The 20,205-nt window shown below is 42.6% G+C and overlaps 1 protein-coding gene across 6 annotated transcripts in view; it reads right to left on the reverse strand.

Annotated features, from left to right (window-relative positions):
- The window catches only part of GRN (granulin precursor), a 153,680-nt gene that overhangs the window by 38,995 nt on the left and 94,480 nt on the right, over positions 1-20,205 (reverse strand). For 4 of the 6 annotated variants that reach the window (XM_030220534.1, XM_030220535.1, XM_030220532.1 and 1 more), the window contains exons 12-15: positions 15,677-15,910; positions 10,829-11,062; positions 4,254-4,490; positions 3,670-3,906 (exon numbers count right to left, since the gene is read on the reverse strand). In XM_030220534.1, coding sequence (XP_030076394.1) covers positions 3,670-3,906; positions 4,254-4,490; positions 10,829-11,062; positions 15,677-15,910 — 942 coding nt within the window. The remainder of the gene's footprint in view (positions 1-3,669; positions 3,907-4,253; positions 4,491-10,828; positions 11,063-15,676; positions 15,911-20,205) is intronic. The other 2 variants (XM_030220536.1, XM_030220537.1) reach the window with 2 other exon arrangements.

The following is a 20,205-nucleotide window of genomic DNA, read 5'->3' on the forward strand; positions in this document are numbered from 1 at the left end:
TTATTTGGAGGCTTTGGTTGATCTCGTTGGTGATTTCATTTAGATCCCAGGCCTCTTCATCAGGAAGGCCTTGCATCAAAAGTACAAAATCCAGAGAAAATAGGGTGCCATCAACCCCTGCATCTACAGGCACATCTTCCAAGTGACCAGAAACCACAGCTGCCGGTATCACAGGCAAATCGGACTCCAAAGGGAGTACAGGCGCCTCAGACTTGTCTCCTCCCACCACAGCCAGCACTACAAACCGGAAAGAGCTCACTGCGCTAGTCTGAGCAGGCTTTGGAGGTGTTGCTTTTTTTAGTGCTATGTTCAAATGGCTGTTTGTTTTGTTTTTTGAAGTGGCAGGAAATGAAACCAGAGCAGTAGAAAATCTCAGTCCCACAGGCAATGCACCTCAGGGCAGATTAAGAGGAGACCGATGGGGGGAAAAAAGGAGGGACTTGACACCACAAGGTGTACACCGAGACCCTATGCCTGGGCCTCCTCAACACCAAAAGCTCTACTGGACCCGGGGGACCAGAACATAAGAGTAGCTATACTGGGTCAGACCAATTGTCCATCTAGCCCAGTATCCTGTTTTCCAAACAGTGGACAAGCCAGGTCACAAGTGCCTGGCAGAAACCCAATTCATGGCAACACTCCATACTACAAATCCCAGGGCAAGCAGTTGCCGCCCATGTCTGTCTAAATATCAGACTATGGACTTTTCCTCCAGGAATCTGTCCAAACCTTTTTTAAACCCAACGGAAGGAAGCTTTCCTTGGCTAAATGCTGGTGAATTTTTGCCAGCACTATTGCCTTGGTTGCCATCACCATACTACTACTATTAATCATTTCTATAGCGCTACTAGACATACGCATACATATTATGTACTTTCTCTGTCCCTAGAGGGCTTACAAGTTTTTGGTACCTGGGGCAATGGAGGGTTAAGTGACTTGCCCAATGTCACAAGGAGCTGAAGTGAGAATCCAACCCAGGTTGCCAGGATCAAAGCCTGCTGCACTAACCATTAGGCCACTCCTCCAGAAGCTAATCAATCCAGAGCTGCACAGTTATGACCATCCACCTGCTAGACAGAGAGAATACTGAGGTTAAGGTGACTGCACATAACCACATATACAAAACGTTCTATCGCCAACTGCTGGCAGAGGGACTGTAGGAGTATTTCCCTGTGTGTCTCACCTTGCGGGCCTTGGCCTGTATAATCCTATGACAGCAAAATGGAGGCTGTAAACTCTGACCCGCACATCTCTGTGTCAGCAAGAAACAGCTTTGCAGCTTGTGGAAAATTACAGCAGAAGCTCAACACCAAGGACATGCTGTGGGCAAAGCAGGCCCCCTTATCTCCCTGAGAGGCTGGCTCCAGCAAGGCGGGTGAGAAACAGAAAATGCATACCAAAATGTAACAACTTGAACGTCAAGAACAACGAACTGTTCTTGCCACGCAGTGAACCGAGGAAGATCCAGATTGGTCCCGGCTGGTCACCTGTGCATCAGGGACTGAGGAGAGCGGGACAAAGGAGAAGGAGTTAGTCTGAAGCCTTGGAAGAAGGTGGAGGTGGGAAGACCAGTGAGACCTAATAAGGTCCACCAACTGATGAACTGTGTATCTGGAGGAAAAGTATTGTGGTTCAGCTGTACCTGCCCTGAGTGACCTGTGACCTCTTTGTCAGCTGCAGAGTTCTATTCCAGCTCTGACTAAGACTCGCTGCCATATCAGCTTGAATCTGTGAGGTGTCCCATGCATTCCCGGAAAACGACCCTGAGGTCAGCCTGGTGAGAAACACGGTGATTCATCTCCTACTAGTCGGGGGCTAGTTAGTGGTATTTACCTGAGCAGAAGGCTGGTGCCGTCATACTTGCGATCAGGAGAAGCTGCTAATAACTGTACTACCTCGTAACATAGTGTGACTTATCAGTGGTGCAATATTATCTGGTAACCAGTAAGAATTAGTGTTTAGTAGTGTGACGTATGAGTGTAATTTTTATCAGCCAGTAATTTTGTATTCAGCCAAAGCTTTGCAGAGTTCTATTTTGTATACATTACCTATATTTTCTTACCTGATCTACTATAATAAAACTCACCCTCAACGTTCTGAGGACACTGACGTCAGTGAAGCCAAGCCTGACTTCCTTCAAAAAGGTTCGAAGGTTCGTGGTGGTGAAGCCACCAAAATCGCTCCAGGCCCCGCCCTCGAGGGCGGAGCAATGGCAGAACAACGAACGGGTTGGCAGGGAGGGAGGCAGGGAGGCGGGTGGGACATCGCTCCTGGCCCCGCCCTCGCGTCAAACATCATGACATTGGGGGCGGAGCGATGGCAGAACAACGAAGGGGTTGGCCAGGGAGGGAGGGGGTGTTGGCGACGAAAACCTTGCTAGCGCCCATTTCATTTGCTCTGAAACGGGCCTCTTTTACTAGTATACTATAATAAACCTTATATATATATATATATATATATATATATATATATATATATATATATATATATCAGCCTGCGTTTTCAGCTGCAGTTCTTTCTAACGGAAGCATTTGGCTAGGTTCCAAGGTTCCCACCCCTAGACCTAGTACAGGATTATTTGCTTGCAGATAGTTCTGCTTGGGGAACCTGGACACAGGTAATTTATTATCTGTGATTATCCTACAAAATTAAACTCATGTCACACTACTAAACACTAATTCTTACTGGTCACCAGATAATATTACACCACTGATAAGTCACACTATGTTACGAGGTAGTACAGTTATTAGCAGCTTCTCCTGATCACAAGTATGACGGCACCAGCCTTCTGCTCAGGTAAATACCACTAACTAGCCCCCGACTAGTAGGAAATGAATCACCGTGTTTCTCACCAGGCTGACCTCAGGGTCGTCTTCCGGGAATGCACGGGACACCTCACAGACTCAAGCTGATATGGCAGCGAGTCTTAGAGCTGGAAATACTCCTACAGGACATAACCCACAAGTCTCTGGATTGATCTATGGGATGCTATGGAATTATGCATTTTGCTATTTGCTTTGCACTGAAAACATGTGAAAAAACCTTAAACCTTTCAAAGTTGTGCTTTTGATAACCAATTTTCTGAAACATTTTTAAAGGTTATTAGATTGAAATATACCATATCAATTCCACAATACACTTGAAAAGGAAATCTCCATTGCTTTGTCATTTGAAATACTGAAGACCTAAGCCCGCACAGTGCCCTTATAGGGTACAGCCCACAAGTTTTAGTCTGTTTCCACCTGCTGGTTGATGGGCATAACTCACAGGTTGTGGACTGGTCTGGTAAGGAAGCTAAAGAAAGAATCATTAGTACAATAGCACAAGATCCTCTCCACTTCAAACCTCAACTGCTAGTTGCTCTCAAAAGCACTCAAAAAAGGGGAAAGGCTAAGAGCATTATAGTAAACAACCCTTTAAATTTTAGGGGACACGGCCCATATATGCCTCAAATGAAAAGACGGAATCCAATAGCATGTAGACTGCCCAGTTTCATTATGGAGTTTCTCTTGCAGGTGAATGATGGGACAGAGATGTCATACTCCCACGTCTCTCTTCCACCTTGTTTTTGTATTTCCAGCTTTATACAAACACTTAGATGGATCAGTGATAAGAACTGGAGACACTCCAAAGGTCAATGGGAAGTCCAGAGTTAGTGTACATACTTACATTGGGTAGGTGACAGCAGGCCCAGTCACCTGACTGGGTTTTGCAACAGGTCTGCCCATCCTTACAGCTGGCTGTATCATCACACTTCACATATGTGCTCTGTTGGGGCTTGGTCACTTGTGCCTGGGTCCGGCTGACCCAGGGGATTGACAACAAACTCTTGTCACAAGATCCAGCTGATGTATTACAGGTGTAACCTGCAGGACAGCAGTGGACATGGTCACTGCAGCACACGGCCTGTTAAAAGAAGTAGGAGAGCTGGATAAAAGGATACTAGCGGTATTGACAATGGGTATTTTAATTTACAACCAGGTCTCAAGTACAAAAATAGCATATGTGGTAAGCTCGCATTACTACTTAAGTGAACAATATTTGCAAAAAGGCTAAGAATGTTTTAAAAATTAAAAATGGGAAAATTACTTATGTCCCCCAACACTCTCAGAAAAGCACAGTGAGAATGACCAAAATATAACACACACTGATGCAAAATTTTACCCCCATAGTCTCACACAGACAAGATAACACATTGCATGGATTTAGCATCATAAAAAAAGTTTATCCTCACTGGGTTTGCTAATTCTCACCTCTAACAAGGGACAGCAGGCCCACTCCCCCGATGCTGCCCTGCAGCAGGTCTGTCCATCTGCACAGCTAGTTTCATCATCACACTTCACATCCTTATTAATCAGAATCTCCCTTCCTTGTAGTGGTGTCTTGGCTGACCAGGGAATGGATACAGGGCTCTGCTCACAGGTTTCTGCTGCAGTGTTACATGTGTAGTCTTTGGGACAGCAGTGAACGTGGTCACTGCAGCACACGGCCTGCAGGCAATTTAATATATAAAGCAAACAGCTTTAAAACCACACTGACAAAAGGCCTCACTATAATCTCTCTGCCATAGAACTCACTACAAAAAAAAAAAAACCTTGCTGGTTTTGGTCTTGGCTCCACCATTTGGAGTGATTAAGCCATTGCTTATCTTTTTATACATTCAGCATAAATACTGTCCGAGTGGCAACACTTTGCAAACCAAACTGCAGACATAACATAGTAGATGGTGGCAGATAGACTTGAATGTTCCAGTCTGCCCAAGTCAAATTCATTATCAATTCAATATTAAACCAACAATGGATGTGATATAACACATGAACCTTTTAACCAAACTCTACCTCTCTACGATTCCCCAATGTGTCTACAACACATGAACCTTTATAACCTTATCCAACCACAATAACTCTATGTATTTGTTTTCTCTGCCGGAGTTGGCGAACGCCTCTACGGAACTATGTAAGCCACACTGAGCCTGCAAATAGGTGGGAAAATGTGGGATACAAATGTAACAAATAAATAAATCCTGGCATTTGACGTTTTCAGAACACAGACCATAGAAAAGTTAGCCCAGCACTGGCCTTGGTTCCTCACAGCTGGAGTTGTCATCTAAGCACCACTCAATACATCAATGTCTATGAGGTCATTTAAGTTTTATTTTTATAAATTCACTTTCTATTTAGGGATCCTCTGTAGTACAAAAATAAAACTTCAATGACCTCTGACGTCGATGTGTTGAGTGGTGCTTAGACGGCGACTCCAGCTGTGAGGAACCAAAGCCAGTGCTGGGCAGATTTCTACGGACTGTGTCCCCTATATGGCAAGATCAATCAGGATGGGCTGGAGTGGGCTTGGATGGCAACTCCAGTAGTTTTAACATTAAGGCCAGTGTCAGCAGAATTCTATGATCTGATCTGAAAACAGCAAAGAAATACCAGCATCAACTATAAGTATTTTATACCACATTCATTATTGGTTTAATCATGAAATGAATGACTGCTGGTCAGACTAGATGGGAAGCTCTACAAATGGATCCCCCATCCCAAGATTAAAAGAGACAAAGCGGGGCAACTAACCTGCCCTGGCTTTTTTGCTTCCCCTTCTGATTCATTTTAAAAATCAGATGATGTCGTCATCTTAACACTACCCAATGGCAAGACTAGTTTTTTAGTCCACAAATTTCCCAATTCCTCATTCATTCAAGCTAAACATTTTAAATTGGTTATATCGAAAATATTTTCGTTTCAATACTTCTCTTCAATCTTCTCATATTAGAATCAAACTTACAAATGTGTACAAAAAATTCAGTTCACCAAGAACTTATCTTAAAGAAAGTGAAGATTTCTATAGATAGATTCCTGAAGAAGTTACATGGTCTGCAAAATAAATAAATAAAACACACTCTTATCTATAGTTACTCCCAAATCCTCCGGGAGCAATGCACCCCATCATCACAACTTTATGGGATTTAGTAGTCACTGAGCAGAACTCTCCAATGTATAAAACACGTGTCTCGTGGGGAATGGAAGGTGCTTCGATTTTTACATCAGGATTCTGATACTGTCATCTTCAGAGCAGACAAAGAGCTATTGTAGTTTAGTCACACCAGTTATACCCAATGGAAGCTCATCGTCAAACTTGATGACATACGACATTATGTTCGTTTACAAGGTGATCCCACCAAAGAATGGATGATGGAGATTAAGATAGTAAAAATAAGATGTTAACTAATAAAGCAGCAGAATTCTTGTGTGAAAAACATCCTGTTGTGCTTAGAGATTTTTTCTCCTCCCCCCACCCCCCAAAAAAACCCCATACATCTACAACAGCTCTACCAGGTTGACTCACAGGTACTATGTGGAACCCCTGTCAAAATGTCTGGATACCTTTCTACAGAAAGACGTTAGTTATTCATGTTATTAAGAAGGGTATGGAGTCCAGGTGTGCGGATGTTATAATGCCGTTGTATCGCTCCATGGTGCGACCGCACCTGGAGTATTGTGTTCAGTACTGGTCTCCGTATCTCAAAAAAGATATAGTAGAATTGGAAAAGGTACAGCGAAGGGCGACGAAAATGATAGTGGGGATGGGACGACTTTCCTATGAAGAGAGGCTGAGAAGGCTAGGGCTTTTCAGCTTGGAGAAGAGACGGCTGAGGGGAGATATGATAGAAGTGTATAAAATAATGAGTGGAATGGATCGGGTGGATGTGAAGCGACTGTTCACGCTATCCAAAAATACTAGGACTAGAGGGCATGAGTTGAAGCTACAGTGTGGTAAATTTAAAACGAATCGGAGAAAATTTTTCTTCACCCAACGTGTAATTAGACTCTGGAATTCATTGCCGGAGAACGTGGTACGGGCGGTTAGCTTGACGGAGTTTAAAAAGGGGTTAGATAGATTCCTAAAGGACAAGTCCATAGACCGCTATTAAATGGACTGGAAAAATTCCTCATTTTTAGGTACAACTTGTCTGGAATGTTTTTACGTTTGGGGAGCGTGCCAGGTGCCCTTGACCTGGATTGGCCACTGTCGGTGACAGGATGCTGGGCTAGATGGACCTTTGGTCTTTCCCAGTATGGCACTACTTATGTACTTATGTACTTATGTGAAATTATTTTTGCAAGATACCACCCATATGTTGCAGTTCTTGGCTACTCAGGATGATGTCTCCAGCAATTGGTTCTCTCTATTCTATGATCCCTCCAGATGGAGCCATGAGAATATTAGAAAAGGTTTTTCTTTTTAGCAAAAGATTCCCTCCATATAATCTACCCTTTTTTATATACTTAAAAATTAGCCCACATGGTTCTATGCAACAAAGTTTCAGTTTGAGGGTGAATTCTATCATCAAATTCATGGCATTGCTATGGGGGTGCATCTGTGGCTCCAACGCTGGTAACATTATATGTTGCAGATTTAGAAGAGAAATTTATTTATCTAGCTCCATCTTTTCAGCATGTTCATCTATGGAAGTATTTTTTTTAGAAGTCTTTTTCACAACATATACAGAAGAATCTCTTCAATGATCTGGTACATGGTTAAATACATTAGATCCACACATCAAGTTTGGTCAATTTAAATTTGTGCATAGTTTAAGTATTGGGAGAGGTGGCTACAAGCAAGAAAACATTATTTAAGACAGTTCTTAGTAAACTGAACTTTTTTTTACACATTTGTAAGTCTGACATTTGTAAGAAAATTGCAATTCATTTCAATAATTCCCTTCAACAAGAGAATATTTCTAACTAGTAAAAAAGGCCCGTTTCTGACACAAATGAAACGGGCGCTAGCAAGGTTTTCCTTGGAGTGTGTATGTTTGGGTAAGTGTGAGATTGACTGTGTGTGAGAGAGAAAGAGTGAATGTGTATGTGTGGTTTTTTTTGTGTTTATTGCTTGTGTGGAAGGTTGGTTTTTCCTTTTTTTGTGTGTGTGTGTGTGTGGGGGGGGGGGGGGGGGGGGTAGCTCCTGTAAGCACTTGGGAACCTGCCTGCCAAGTCGTTAATATGCCTGTGTTCTGGTGAGCTATGTTTGCAAATTTGAACTGCATGTGTATTTGTCAGCATTCCTTGTTCTGTGGAAGGCTATGGTTTTGATGTTTTTGTTTGTTTTTGGGGGGGGGGGGGGGGGGAGGAAGTTCCTTTAAGCACTTGGGTACCTGCCTGTGAAGTCGTTAATGTGTGTTGTGGATAGCTGTGTTTGCTTGTGGTTGGGGGGGGGGGGGGGGGGGGGGGGGAGTGTGTCTTTGGAAGCTCCTGTAAGCACTTGGGAACCTGCCTGCTTGCTGTTTTTATCTCCATTTGTATTTGTCTGGTTTTCTGGTTGTGTGGAAGTGTGCGTTTAGATTTTGGGTGGGTTGGGGGGGCCAGGGGGTGCAGACGTAGAGTCAATGGTTAGTTTTGTGTGGGTGGTCGTTTCTTAGGGTGGCTGCACATACCGGGAGCAGGAGCATGGGCATCCAAATAGTTTTGTCCTTCCAGCGACGTTCCTCGTTTCTCTGTGCTGCACAGAAAGTGACTCATTGTGCTGCTGAGTTCCTCGGAAGGAAAAAAAAAAACGGCAGTGTTCTTGGTTTTGAGTGTATGGGAATGACGGCTGTGTTGGGGACTGGAAACAGAGATTAACCAATGGGCTTCCTTGCTCGTGTGTAGTAATCGTCGTGCACCATGGCTGGAGTCGGAGAGGAGAGGGAGGGCGGTGGAACTGTGAGGGAGCGGCTGCAGGAGGGTGGTTGAGGGGGACTGTGGGCGGGGGGACGAGGTCCAGCGCCGATTTTGGTTGTTTTTTAGTTATGGGAATGACGGCTGCATTGGGGAGTGGAAACAGAGATTACCCAATGACAATCCGATTTGTTGAGTGTCATTGCTCCGCCCTCATCGTCATCACGTTGTGACGCGGGGGCGGGGCAGACACTCATGCGATCTTGCAAATACAAATTTAGAACGTTGGAGGTGCCTTTTATAGAGAACGGAAAAATTAAAAAACTTAGTTGGATCAATGAGGAATTTGCAACTTGGATCCTCAGATAGCAAGACAGACTAATCTTTAGTCCACATTTATAGCAAAACAGTGTTTGGTATTTGGAGTTGGTTCCCTATCACTGAAAGTTATCACAGGTTATCAGTTTCAGTGTAAAAAGACATGGGCCCTTTTTCCTTCTCCAATGTCAACTTCAACTCTATATACTGTATTTCTGCCTTGGTGTGCCCCAAGATATTCTGATGATTAGCAGAAAAGTAGCACTCTCTCTCCTCCATTTACATAAGTACATAAGTAATGCCACTCTGGGAAAAGACCAAGGGTCCATCGAGCCCAACATCCTGTCCATGACAGCGGCCAATCCAGGCTAAGGGCACCTGACGAGCTTCCCAAACGTACAAACATTCTATACATGTTATTCCTGGAATTGTGGATTTTTACCAAGTCCATTTAGTAGTGGTTTATGGACTTGTCCTTTAGGAAACCGTCTAACCCCTTTTTAAACTCTGCCAAGCTAACCGCCTTCACCACGTTCTCCGGCAACGAATTCCAGAGTTTAAATATTTTCTCTGATTTGTTTTAAATTTACTACACTGTAGTTTCATCACATGCCCCCCTAGTCCTAGTATTTTTGGAAAGTGTGAACAGACGCTTCACATCCACCTGTTCCACTCCACTCAATATTTTATATACCTCTATCGTGTCTCCCCTCAGCCGTCTCTTCTCCAAGCTGAATATCCCTAGTCTCCTTAGTCTTTCTTCATAGGGAAGTCGTCCCATCCCCGCTATCATTTTAGTTGCCCTTCGCTGCACCTTTTCCAATTCTAGTATATCTTTCTTGAGATGCGGGACCAGAATTGAACACAATACTCAAGGTGCGGTCGCACCATGGAGCGATACAATGGCTTTATAAAATCCTCACACCTGTTTTCCATACCTTTCCTAATAATACCCAACATTCTAATTTTTATAATTTGATAAGCAGGAGGACCTTAAAAAAACAAGATCAAGATCTATTCAGGACTTAAATTTAAAATTATTAAAAAACCAATGCCTGTTCATTTGGAATTCCAAATCAGTAGGAAGCACAGAGCAAGGATAGTTAAAGAACAACCACACCATCACGTTAGTGTCCAAATGTAGAAAAACAAAATGCCTACTTGTTCCTAAATTTTTTTTTTTTTTTGTTACATTTGTACCCTGCGCTTTCCCACTCATGGCAGGCTCAATGCGGCTTACATGGGGCAATGGAGGGTTAAGTGACTTGCCCAGAGTCACAAGGAGCTGCCTGTGCCTGAAGTGGGAATTGAACTCAGTTCCTCAGTTCCCCAGGACCAAAGTCCACCACCCTAACCACTAGGCCACTTAAGAGTCTGACACAAACTACTTGGTTAAAGCAGTAACAAGTTTTACTTACTGAAAATGCTCACTCCCTCAGATATTAATCCCTCTCTGATGGTCACATGCTAGTTCTGAGGTTTAAATAACAATATTCCTTTAATGTTACTGCTGTGGTAAATATCAAACAACGCTATCAATAACTGTAGCCAAATTAAGTAATTTGAAATGTTGAGAACTAGAAAGCTGCGAGGGATCACACTGGGAATCTTATGCACACTTCAAGGTATAAGATCTACAGAGAAGTTTCCCAAAAGTAAAAAAATAAAGAAAATTAGGAAATTTCTTCAATTTGAGAAGAATCTTTTTGGTCAGTATCATACCAAGAGAGCTGTTCTTTAGCCCAGTCCTTAATCCAAAGTCAAGAAACTGTTCCAACATCAACAGTTAACATCATGTGTCAAACCTTCTCAAAAGCATAGACAATAGGGAGGAAGCATGACATTTTCCTTACCTCTGGCAGGGGGCAGCAGCCCCACTCTCCTTCTGCTGTCCTACAGCAAGTCTGTCCATCAGCACAGCTGGTTTCATCATCACACTTCACATCCTTGCTGTTCGTGGTCTTCACTTGTGCAAGAGTCTTGGCCGACCAGGGGATAGACAATGCATTCTGCTCACAGGTTCCTGCTGCAGTGTTACAGGTATAGCTGGTGGGACAGCAGTGGATGTGATCGCTGCAGCACACAGCCTGTGGGTGATTCAATATAAAATGCAAAACCCCTGTAAAATTTCAAGTTGTAAAATGACAACAACAAAAGTAAGGCCTCACCATAACCTCTCCACTTACAAATAAAGTGTTGACATTTTTAGCTCTGGCCAAAGCCAGCATAAAGTTCAGTTTTGTTACTACCTTTGGCAATGCTTCATGAACCAACTTGATCAGGATGCTTTTTTACACATTCTGATGCAGTTCTTCAATGCAGTGCATACAGTGACACTATGGAGGTCCAGGGTTGGGAACAGATCACAGAGAACATCACATTAAGGCCTGTGGCAGTATGGATAAGGAATATGCTTACTGATTCAGTACAATAGGTGTTGAAAATGGAAAGAATGAGGTATTGGAAAGATAGATAAGGGTAAATCAGTTCTCTTCTACTAAATTTTCTTTCCTCGAGGCCCTCCAGACCAGTTCAGATGCTTGGGCTTGTGCTGTCCTACCACCAGATGGAGGCTGAGAACTACTGAGCTATGACATCACTTAAGAACCCTGTGCAACCCCTTGCCTAGTTAATTTATCATAACAAAATAGAAGGGCAAAGAATTAAAAAGGAAAAGAACTACCCTGCAGACTAAAGATCCAATGGGACGAACAAACTAGACAAAAAAAAATTTAAAAACATTTTATGCTTCAGGAGATATAAAATAAACTGATGTTAAAAACCATGGGTGGATTTGGACTGGTCTGGAAGAACTCAAGCAAATAAAACTAAGTTTACCCTTCTTTATCCTCCCATCAGACCAGTCCAGATGCTTGGGGTGTAACAAAGTAGTACTTACTGAGGGTGGGACACTAAAATCCCTGTTGCTAACACTTTTGCCTCAAGGGCTACATCGTATCAAGCTTGAACATCTAACCTGTACTAATAGAAAAAGAATGTAGAGATTTCCAAGTTAACACTTTGCAGATTTCATGAGGAGAAACTAAGAAGTGCTCCACTCAAGCAGCAGATTGACCTCCTGTAGGATAAGCTTTTAAAATTTCAGAACTGGATGACCACGGGGAAAATACAAAGACTCTAACCAATTGTTTTGATGCTAAAGACCTTATCCGATTTTCTTTTTACCTCTATAGTCTACAGGGACTTCAACCAAGGCTGGTGCAACATGGTAGACCTGGTAAGCATGGCAAAGGGGTACCAACAACTGCTAGCTGCTTACCTGTTGTGCTGACCCTGCATAAGACAGCACGAACATTAACTCTTCCCAGCTGCCTCTTCTCTCACCTTCCCATTTTTATAGCCCTCAGCTCCAATCCCCTTCTCTCATGTTCCCTAAGTATAAAGAACTAGTGGTGATATCGACTGCGATTGTGAGTATTTAGCGATTCAACAGAGGCTCTTGAGGAACCAGCAGAGGGAAACTGAGACGCTCCCTAAGAGCGCCATGTATATTAACCTAAGTAACCACTTAAGTTCTTATTGGCACAGTATAAAACACGTGTCTCTTGGGAATGGAAGGTGCTTCGATTTTTACATCGGGATTCTGCTACTGTCATCTTCAGAGCAGGCAAATAAAGAGCTATTGTAGTTTAGTCACACCAGTTATACCTAATGGAAGCTCATCGTCAAACTTGATGACATACGACATTATGTTCGTTTACAAGGTGATCCCACCAAAGAATGGATGATGTAGATTAAGATAGTAAAAATAAGATAAGATGTTAACTAATAAAGCAGCAGAATCCTTGTGTGAAAAACATCCTGTTGTGCTTAGAGATTTCTCCTCCCCCCCCCCCCCCCCAAAAAAAAAAAAAAAAAAAAACAACCCATACATCTACAATGGCTCTACCAGGTTGACTCACAGGTACTATGTGGAACTCGATATTGGAACCCCTGTCAAAATGTCTGGATACCTTTCTACAGAAAGACGTTAGTTATTCATGTGAAATTATTTTTGCAAGATACCACCCATATGTTGCAGTTCTTGGCTACTCAGGATGATGTCTCCAGCAATTGGTTCTCTCTAATCTATGATCCCTCCAGATGGAGCCATGAGAATATTAGAAAAGGTTTTTCTTTTTAGCAAAAGATTCCCTCCATATAATCTACCCTTTTTTATATACTTAAAAATTAGCCCACATGGTTCTATGCAACAAAGTTTCAGTTTGAGGGTGAATTCTATCATCAAATTCATGGCATTGCTATGGGGGTGCATCTGTGGCTCCAACGCTGGTAACATTATATGTTGCAGATTTAGAAGAGAAATTTATTTATCTAGTTCCATCTTTTCAGCATGTTCATCTATGGAAGTGTTTTTTTTTAGATGTCTTTTTCATAGTATTAGGAGAGGTGGCTACAAGCAAGAAAACACTATTTAAGACAGTTCTTAGTGAACTGAACTTATTTTTTACACATTTGTAAGAAAATTGCAATTCATTTCAATAATTCCCTTCAACAAGAGAATATTTCTAACTAGTAAAAAAGGCCCGTTTCTGACAGAAATGAAACGGGCGCTAGCAAGGTTTTCCTTGGAGTGTGTGAGAGAGAGAGAGCGAGAGCGAGAGCGAGAGAGCGAGAATGTGTGTGTGTGGAAGATTGTTTTTTCCTTTTTGTGTGTGTGTGTGTGGGGGGGGGGGGGGGGGGGGGTAGCTCCTGTAAGCACTTGGGAACCTGCCTGCCAAGTCGTTAATATGCCTGTGTTCTGGTGAGCTATGTTTGCAAATTTGAACTGCATGTGTATTTGTCAGCATTCCTTGTTCTGTGGAAGGCTGTGTTTGTTTGGTTTTTTTTTTTGGGGGGGGGGGGGGGGGGGGGGAAGGAAGTTCCTTTAAGCACTTGGGTACCTGCCTGTGAAGTCGTTAATGTGTGTTGTGGATAGCTGTGTTTGCTTGTGGTTGGGGGGAGTGTGTCTTTGGAAGCTCCTGTAAGCACTTGGGAACCTGCCTGCTTGCTGTTTTTATCTCCATTTGTATTTGTCTGGTTTTCTGGTTGTGTGGAAGTGTGCGTTTAGATTTTGGGTGGGTTGGGGGGGGCGAGGGGGTGCAGACGTAGAGTCAGTGGTTAGTTTTGTGTGGGTGGTCGTTTCTTAGGGTGGCTGCACATACCGGGAGCAGGAGCATGGGCATCCAAATAGTTTTGTCCTTCCAGCGACGTTCCTCGTTTCTCTGTGCTGCACAGAAAGTGACTCATTGTGCTGCTGAGTTCCTCGGAAGGAAAAAAAAAACGGCAGTGTTCTTGGTTTTGAGTGTATGGGAATGACGGCTGTGTTGGGGACTGGAAACAGAGATTAACCAATGGGCTTCCTTGCTCGTGTGTAGTAATCGTCGTGCACCATGGCTGGAGTCGGAGAGGAGAGGGAGGGCGGTGGAACTGTGAGGGAGCTGCTGCGGGAGGGTGTTGAGGGGGACTGTGGGCGGGGGGACGGGGTCCAGCGCCGATTTTGGTTGTTTTTGAGTGTATGGGAATGACGGCTGCATTTGGGAGTGGAAACAGAGATTACCCAATGACAATCCGATTTGTTGAGTGTCATTGCTCCGCCCTCATCGTCATCACGTTGTGACGTGGGGACAGACACTCATGCGATCTTGCAAATACAAATTTAGAACGTTGGAGGTGCCTTTTATAGATAGAGAACAGAAAAATTAAGAAACATTTTGTTGGATCAATGAGGAATTTGCAACTTGGATCCTCAGATAGCAAGACAGACTAATCTTTAGTCCACATTTATAGTAAAACAGTATATTGGATAGTGGTGGTTGGTATTTGGAGTTGGTTTCCTATCACTGAATGTTATCACAGGTTATGAGCTTCAGTGTAAAAAGACATGGGCCCTTTTTCCTTCTCCAATGTCAACTTCAACTCTTTATACTGTATTTCTGCCTTGGTGTGCCCCAAGATATTCTGATTAGCAGAAAAGTAGCATTCTCCCTCCTCCATTTAATTTTTTTATAATTTATAAGCAGGAGGACCTTAAAAAAACAAGATCAAGATCTATTCAGGACTTAAATTTAAAATTATTAAAAAACCAATGCCTGTTCATCTGGAATTCCAAATCAGTAGGAAGCACAGAGCGAGGATAGTTAAAGAACAACCACACCATCATGTTAGTGTCCAAATGTGGAAAAACATATTGCCTATTTGTTCCTTTCTAATTTAAGAGTCCGACACAAACTAGTTGGTTAAAGCAGTAACAAGTTTTCCTTACTGAAAATGCTCACCTTCCCTCAGATATTAATCCCTCTCTGATGGTCACATGCTAGTTCTGAGGTTTAAATAACAATATTCCTTTAATGTTACTGCTGTGGTAAATATCAAACAACACTATCAATAATTGTAGCCAAATTATGTATTTTGAAATGTTGAGAACTAGAAAGCTGCGAGGGATCACACTGGGAATCTTATGCACACTTCAAGGTATAAGATCTACAGAGAAGTTTCCCAAAAGTAAAAAATAAAGAAAATTAGGAAATTTCTTCAGTTTGAGAAGAATCTTTTTGGTCAGTATCATACCAAGAGAGCTGTTCTTTAGCCCAGTCCTTAATCCAAAGTCAAGAAACTGTTCCAACATCAACAGTTAACATCATGTGTCAAACCTTCTCAAAAGCATAGACAATAGGGAGGAAGCATGACATTTTCCTTACCTCTGGCAGGGGGCAGCAGCCCCACTCTCCTTCTGCTGTCCTACAGCAAGTCTGTCCATCAGCACAGCTGGTTTCATCATCACACTTCACATCCTTGCTGTTCGTGGTCTTCACTTGTGCAAGAGTCTTGGCCGACCAGGGGATAGACAATGCATTCTGCTCACAGGTTCCTGCTGCAGTGTTACAGGTATAGCTGGTGGGACAGCAGTGGATGTGATCGCTGCAGCACACAGCCTGTGGGTGATTCAATATAAAATGCAAAACCCCTGTAAAATTTCAAGTTGTAAAATGACAACAACAAAAGTAAGGCCTCACCATAACCTCTCCACTTACAAATAAAGTGTTGACATTTTTAGCTCTGGCCAAAGCCAGCATAAAGTTCAGTTTTGTTACTACCTTTGGCAATGCTTCATGAACCAACTTGATCAGGATGCTTTTTTACACATTCTGATGCAGTTCTTCAATGCAGTGCATACAGTGACACTATGGAGGTCCAGGGTTGGGAACAGATCACAGAGAACATCACATTAAGGCCTGTGGCAGTATGGATAAGGAATATGCTTACTGATTCAGTACAATAGGTGTTGAAAATGGAAAGAATGAGGTATTGGAAAGATAGATAAGGGTAAATCAGTTCTCTTCTACTAAATTTTCTTTCCTCGAGGCCCTCCAGACCAGTTCAGATGCTTGGGCTTGTGCTGTCCTACCACCAGATGGAGGCTGAGAACTACTGAGCTATGACATCACTTAAGAACCCTGTGCAACCCCTTGCCTAGTTAATTTATCATAACAAAATAGAAGGGCAAAGAATTAAAAAGGAAAAGAACTACCCTGCAGACTAAAGATCCAATGGGACGAACAAACTAGACAAAAAAAAATTTAAAAACATTTTATGCTTCAGGAGATATAAAATAAACTGATGTTAAAAACCATGGGTGGATTTGGACTGGTCTGGAAGAACTCAAGCAAATAAAACTAAGTTTACCCTTCTTTATCCTCCCATCAGACCAGTCCAGATGCTTGGGGTGTAACAAAGTAGTACTTACTGAGGGTGGGACACTAAAATCCCTGTTGCTAACACTTTTGCCTCAAGGGCTACATCGTATCAAGCTTGAACATCTAACCTGTACTAATAGAAAAAGAATGTAGAGATTTCCAAGTTAACACTTTGCAGATTTCATGAGGAGAAACTAAGAAGTGCTCCACTCAAGCAGCAGATTGACCTCCTGTAGGATAAGCTTTTAAAATTTCAGAACTGGATGACCACGGGGAAAATACAAAGACTCTAACCAATTGTTTTGATGCTAAAGACCTTATCCGATTTTCTTTTTACCTCTATAGTCTACAGGGACTTCAACCAAGGCTGGTGCAACATGGTAGACCTGGTAAGCATGGCAAAGGGGTACCAACAACTGCTAGCTGCTTACCTGTTGTGCTGACCCTGCATAAGACAGCACGAACATTAACTCTTCCCAGCTGCCTCTTCTCTCACCTTCCCATTTTTATAGCCCTCAGCTCCAATCCCCTTCTCTCATGTTCCCTAAGTATAAAGAACTAGTGGTGATATCGACTGCGATTGTGAGTATTTAGCGATTCAACAGAGGCTCTTGAGGAACCAGCAGAGGGAAACTGAGACGCTCCCTAAGAGCGCCATGTATATTAACCTAAGTAACCACTTAAGTTCTTATTGGCACAGTATAAAACACGTGTCTCTTGGGAATGGAAGGTGCTTCGATTTTTACATCGGGATTCTGCTACTGTCATCTTCAGAGCAGGCAAATAAAGAGCTATTGTAGTTTAGTCACACCAGTTATACCTAATGGAAGCTCATCGTCAAACTTGATGACATACGACATTATGTTCGTTTACAAGGTGATCCCACCAAAGAATGGATGATGTAGATTAAGATAGTAAAAATAAGATAAGATGTTAACTAATAAAGCAGCAGAATCCTTGTGTGAAAAACATCCTGTTGTGCTTAGAGATTTCTCCTCCCCCCCCCCCCCCCCCCCAAAAAAAAAAAAAAAAAAACAACCCATACATCTACAATGGCTCTACCAGGTTGACTCACAGGTACTATGTGGAACTCGATATTGGAACCCCTGTCAAAATGTCTGGATACCTTTCTACAGAAAGACGTTAGTTATTCATGTGAAATTATTTTTGCAAGATACCACCCATATGTTGCAGTTCTTGGCTACTCAGGATGATGTCTCCAGCAATTGGTTCTCTCTAATCTATGATCCCTCCAGATGGAGCCATGAGAATATTAGAAAAGGTTTTTCTTTTTAGCAAAAGATTCCCTCCATATAATCTACCCTTTTTTATATACTTAAAAATTAGCCCACATGGTTCTATGCAACAAAGTTTCAGTTTGAGGGTGAATTCTATCATCAAATTCATGGCATTGCTATGGGGGTGCATCTGTGGCTCCAACACTGGTAACATTATATGTTGCAGATTTAGAAGAGAAATTTATTTATCTAGTTCCATCTTTTCAGCATGTTCATCTATGGAAGTGTTTTTTTTTAGATGTCTTTTTCATAGTATTGGGAGAGGTGGCTACAAGCAAGAAAACACTATTTAAGACAGTTCTTAGTGAACTGAACTTATTTTTTACACATTTGTAAGAAAATTGCAATTCATTTCAATAATTCCCTTCAACAAGAGAATATTTCTAACTAGTAAAAAAGGCCCGTTTCTGACACAAATGAAACGGGCGCTAGCAAGGTTTTCCTTGGAGTGTGTGAGAGAGAGAGAGCGAGAGCGAGAGAGCGAGAATGTGTGTGTGTGTAAGATTGTTTTTTCCTTTTTGTGTGTGTGTGTGGGGGGGGGGGGGGGGGGGGTAGCTCCTGTAAGCACTTGGGAACCTGCCTGCCAAGTCGTTAATATGCCTGTGTTCTGGTGAGCTATGTTTGCAAATTTGAACTGCATGTGTATTTGTCAGCATTCCTTGTTCTGTGGAAGGCTGTGTTTGTTTGTTTTTTTTTTTTTTGGGGGGGGGGGGGGGGGGGGAAGGAAGTTCCTTTAAGCACTTGGGTACCTGCCTGTGAAGTCGTTAATGTGTGTTGTGGATAGCTGTGTTTGCTTGTGGTTGGGGGGAGTGTGTCTTTGGAAGCTCCTGTAAGCACTTGGGAACCTGCCTGCTTGCTGTTTTTATCTCCATTTGTATTTGTCTGGTTTTCTGGTTGTGTGGAAGTGTGCGTTTAGATTTTGGGTGGGTTGGGGGGGCGAGGGGGTGCAGACGTAGAGTCAGTGGTTAGTTTTGTGTGGGTGGTCGTTTCTTAGGGTGGCTGCACATACCGGGAGCAGGAGCATGGGCATCCAAATAGTTTTGTCCTTCCAGCGACGTTCCTCGTTTCTCTGTGCTGCACAGAAAGTGACTCATTGTGCTGCTGAGTTCCTCGGAAGGAAAAAAAAAAACGGCAGTGTTCTTGGTTTTGAGTGTATGGGAATGATGGCTGTGTTGGGGACTGGAAACAGAGATTAACCAATGGGCTTCCTTGCTCGTGTGTAGTAATCGTCGTGCACCATGGCTGGAGTCGGAGAGGAGAGGGAGGGCGGTGGAACTGTGAGGGAGCTGCTGCGGGAGGGTGCTGAGGGGGACTGTGGGCGGGGGACGGGGTCCAGCGCCGATTTTGGTTGTTTTTGAGTGTATGGGAATGACGGCTGCATTTGGGAGTGGAAACAGAGATTACCCAATGACAATCCGATTTGTTGAGTGTCATTGCTCCGCCCTCATCGTCATCACGTTGTGACGTGGGGACAGACACTCATGCGATCTTGCAAATACAAATTTAGAACGTTGGAGGTGCCTTTTATAGATAGAGAACAGAAAAATTAAGAAACATTTTGTTGGATCAATGAGGAATTTGCAACTTGGATCCTCAGATAGCAAGACAGACTAATCTTTAGTCCACATTTATAGTAAAACAGTATATTGGATAGTGGTGGTTGGTATTTGGAGTTGGTTTCCTATCACTGAATGTTATCACAGGTTATGAGCTTCAGTGTAAAAAGACATGGGCCCTTTTTCCTTCTCCAATGTCAACTTCAACTCTTTATACTGTATTTCTGCCTTGGTGTGCCCCAAGATATTCTGATTAGCAGAAAAGTAGCATTCTCCCTCCTCCATTTAATTTTTTTATAATTTATAAGCAGGAGGACCTTAAAAAAACAAGATCAAGATCTATTCAGGACTTAAATTTAAAATTATTAAAAAACCAATGCCTGTTCATCTGGAATTCCAAATCAGTAGGAAGCACAGAGCGAGGATAGTTAAAGAACAACCACACCATCACGTTAGTGTCCAAATGTGGAAAAACAAATTGCCTATTTGTTCCTTTCTAATTTAAGAGTCCGACACAAACTAGTTGGTTAAAGCAGTAACAAGTTTTCCTTACTGAAAATGCTCACCTTCCCTCAGATATTAATCCCTCTCTGATGGTCACATGCTAGTTCTGAGGTTTAAATAACAATATTCCTTTAATGTTACTGCTGTGGTAAATATCAAACAACGCTATCAATAA

This window comes from Microcaecilia unicolor, chromosome 12 (assembly GCF_901765095.1).
Source record: "Microcaecilia unicolor chromosome 12, aMicUni1.1, whole genome shotgun sequence".
Taxonomy (NCBI): Eukaryota; Metazoa; Chordata; class Amphibia; order Gymnophiona; family Siphonopidae; genus Microcaecilia; species Microcaecilia unicolor.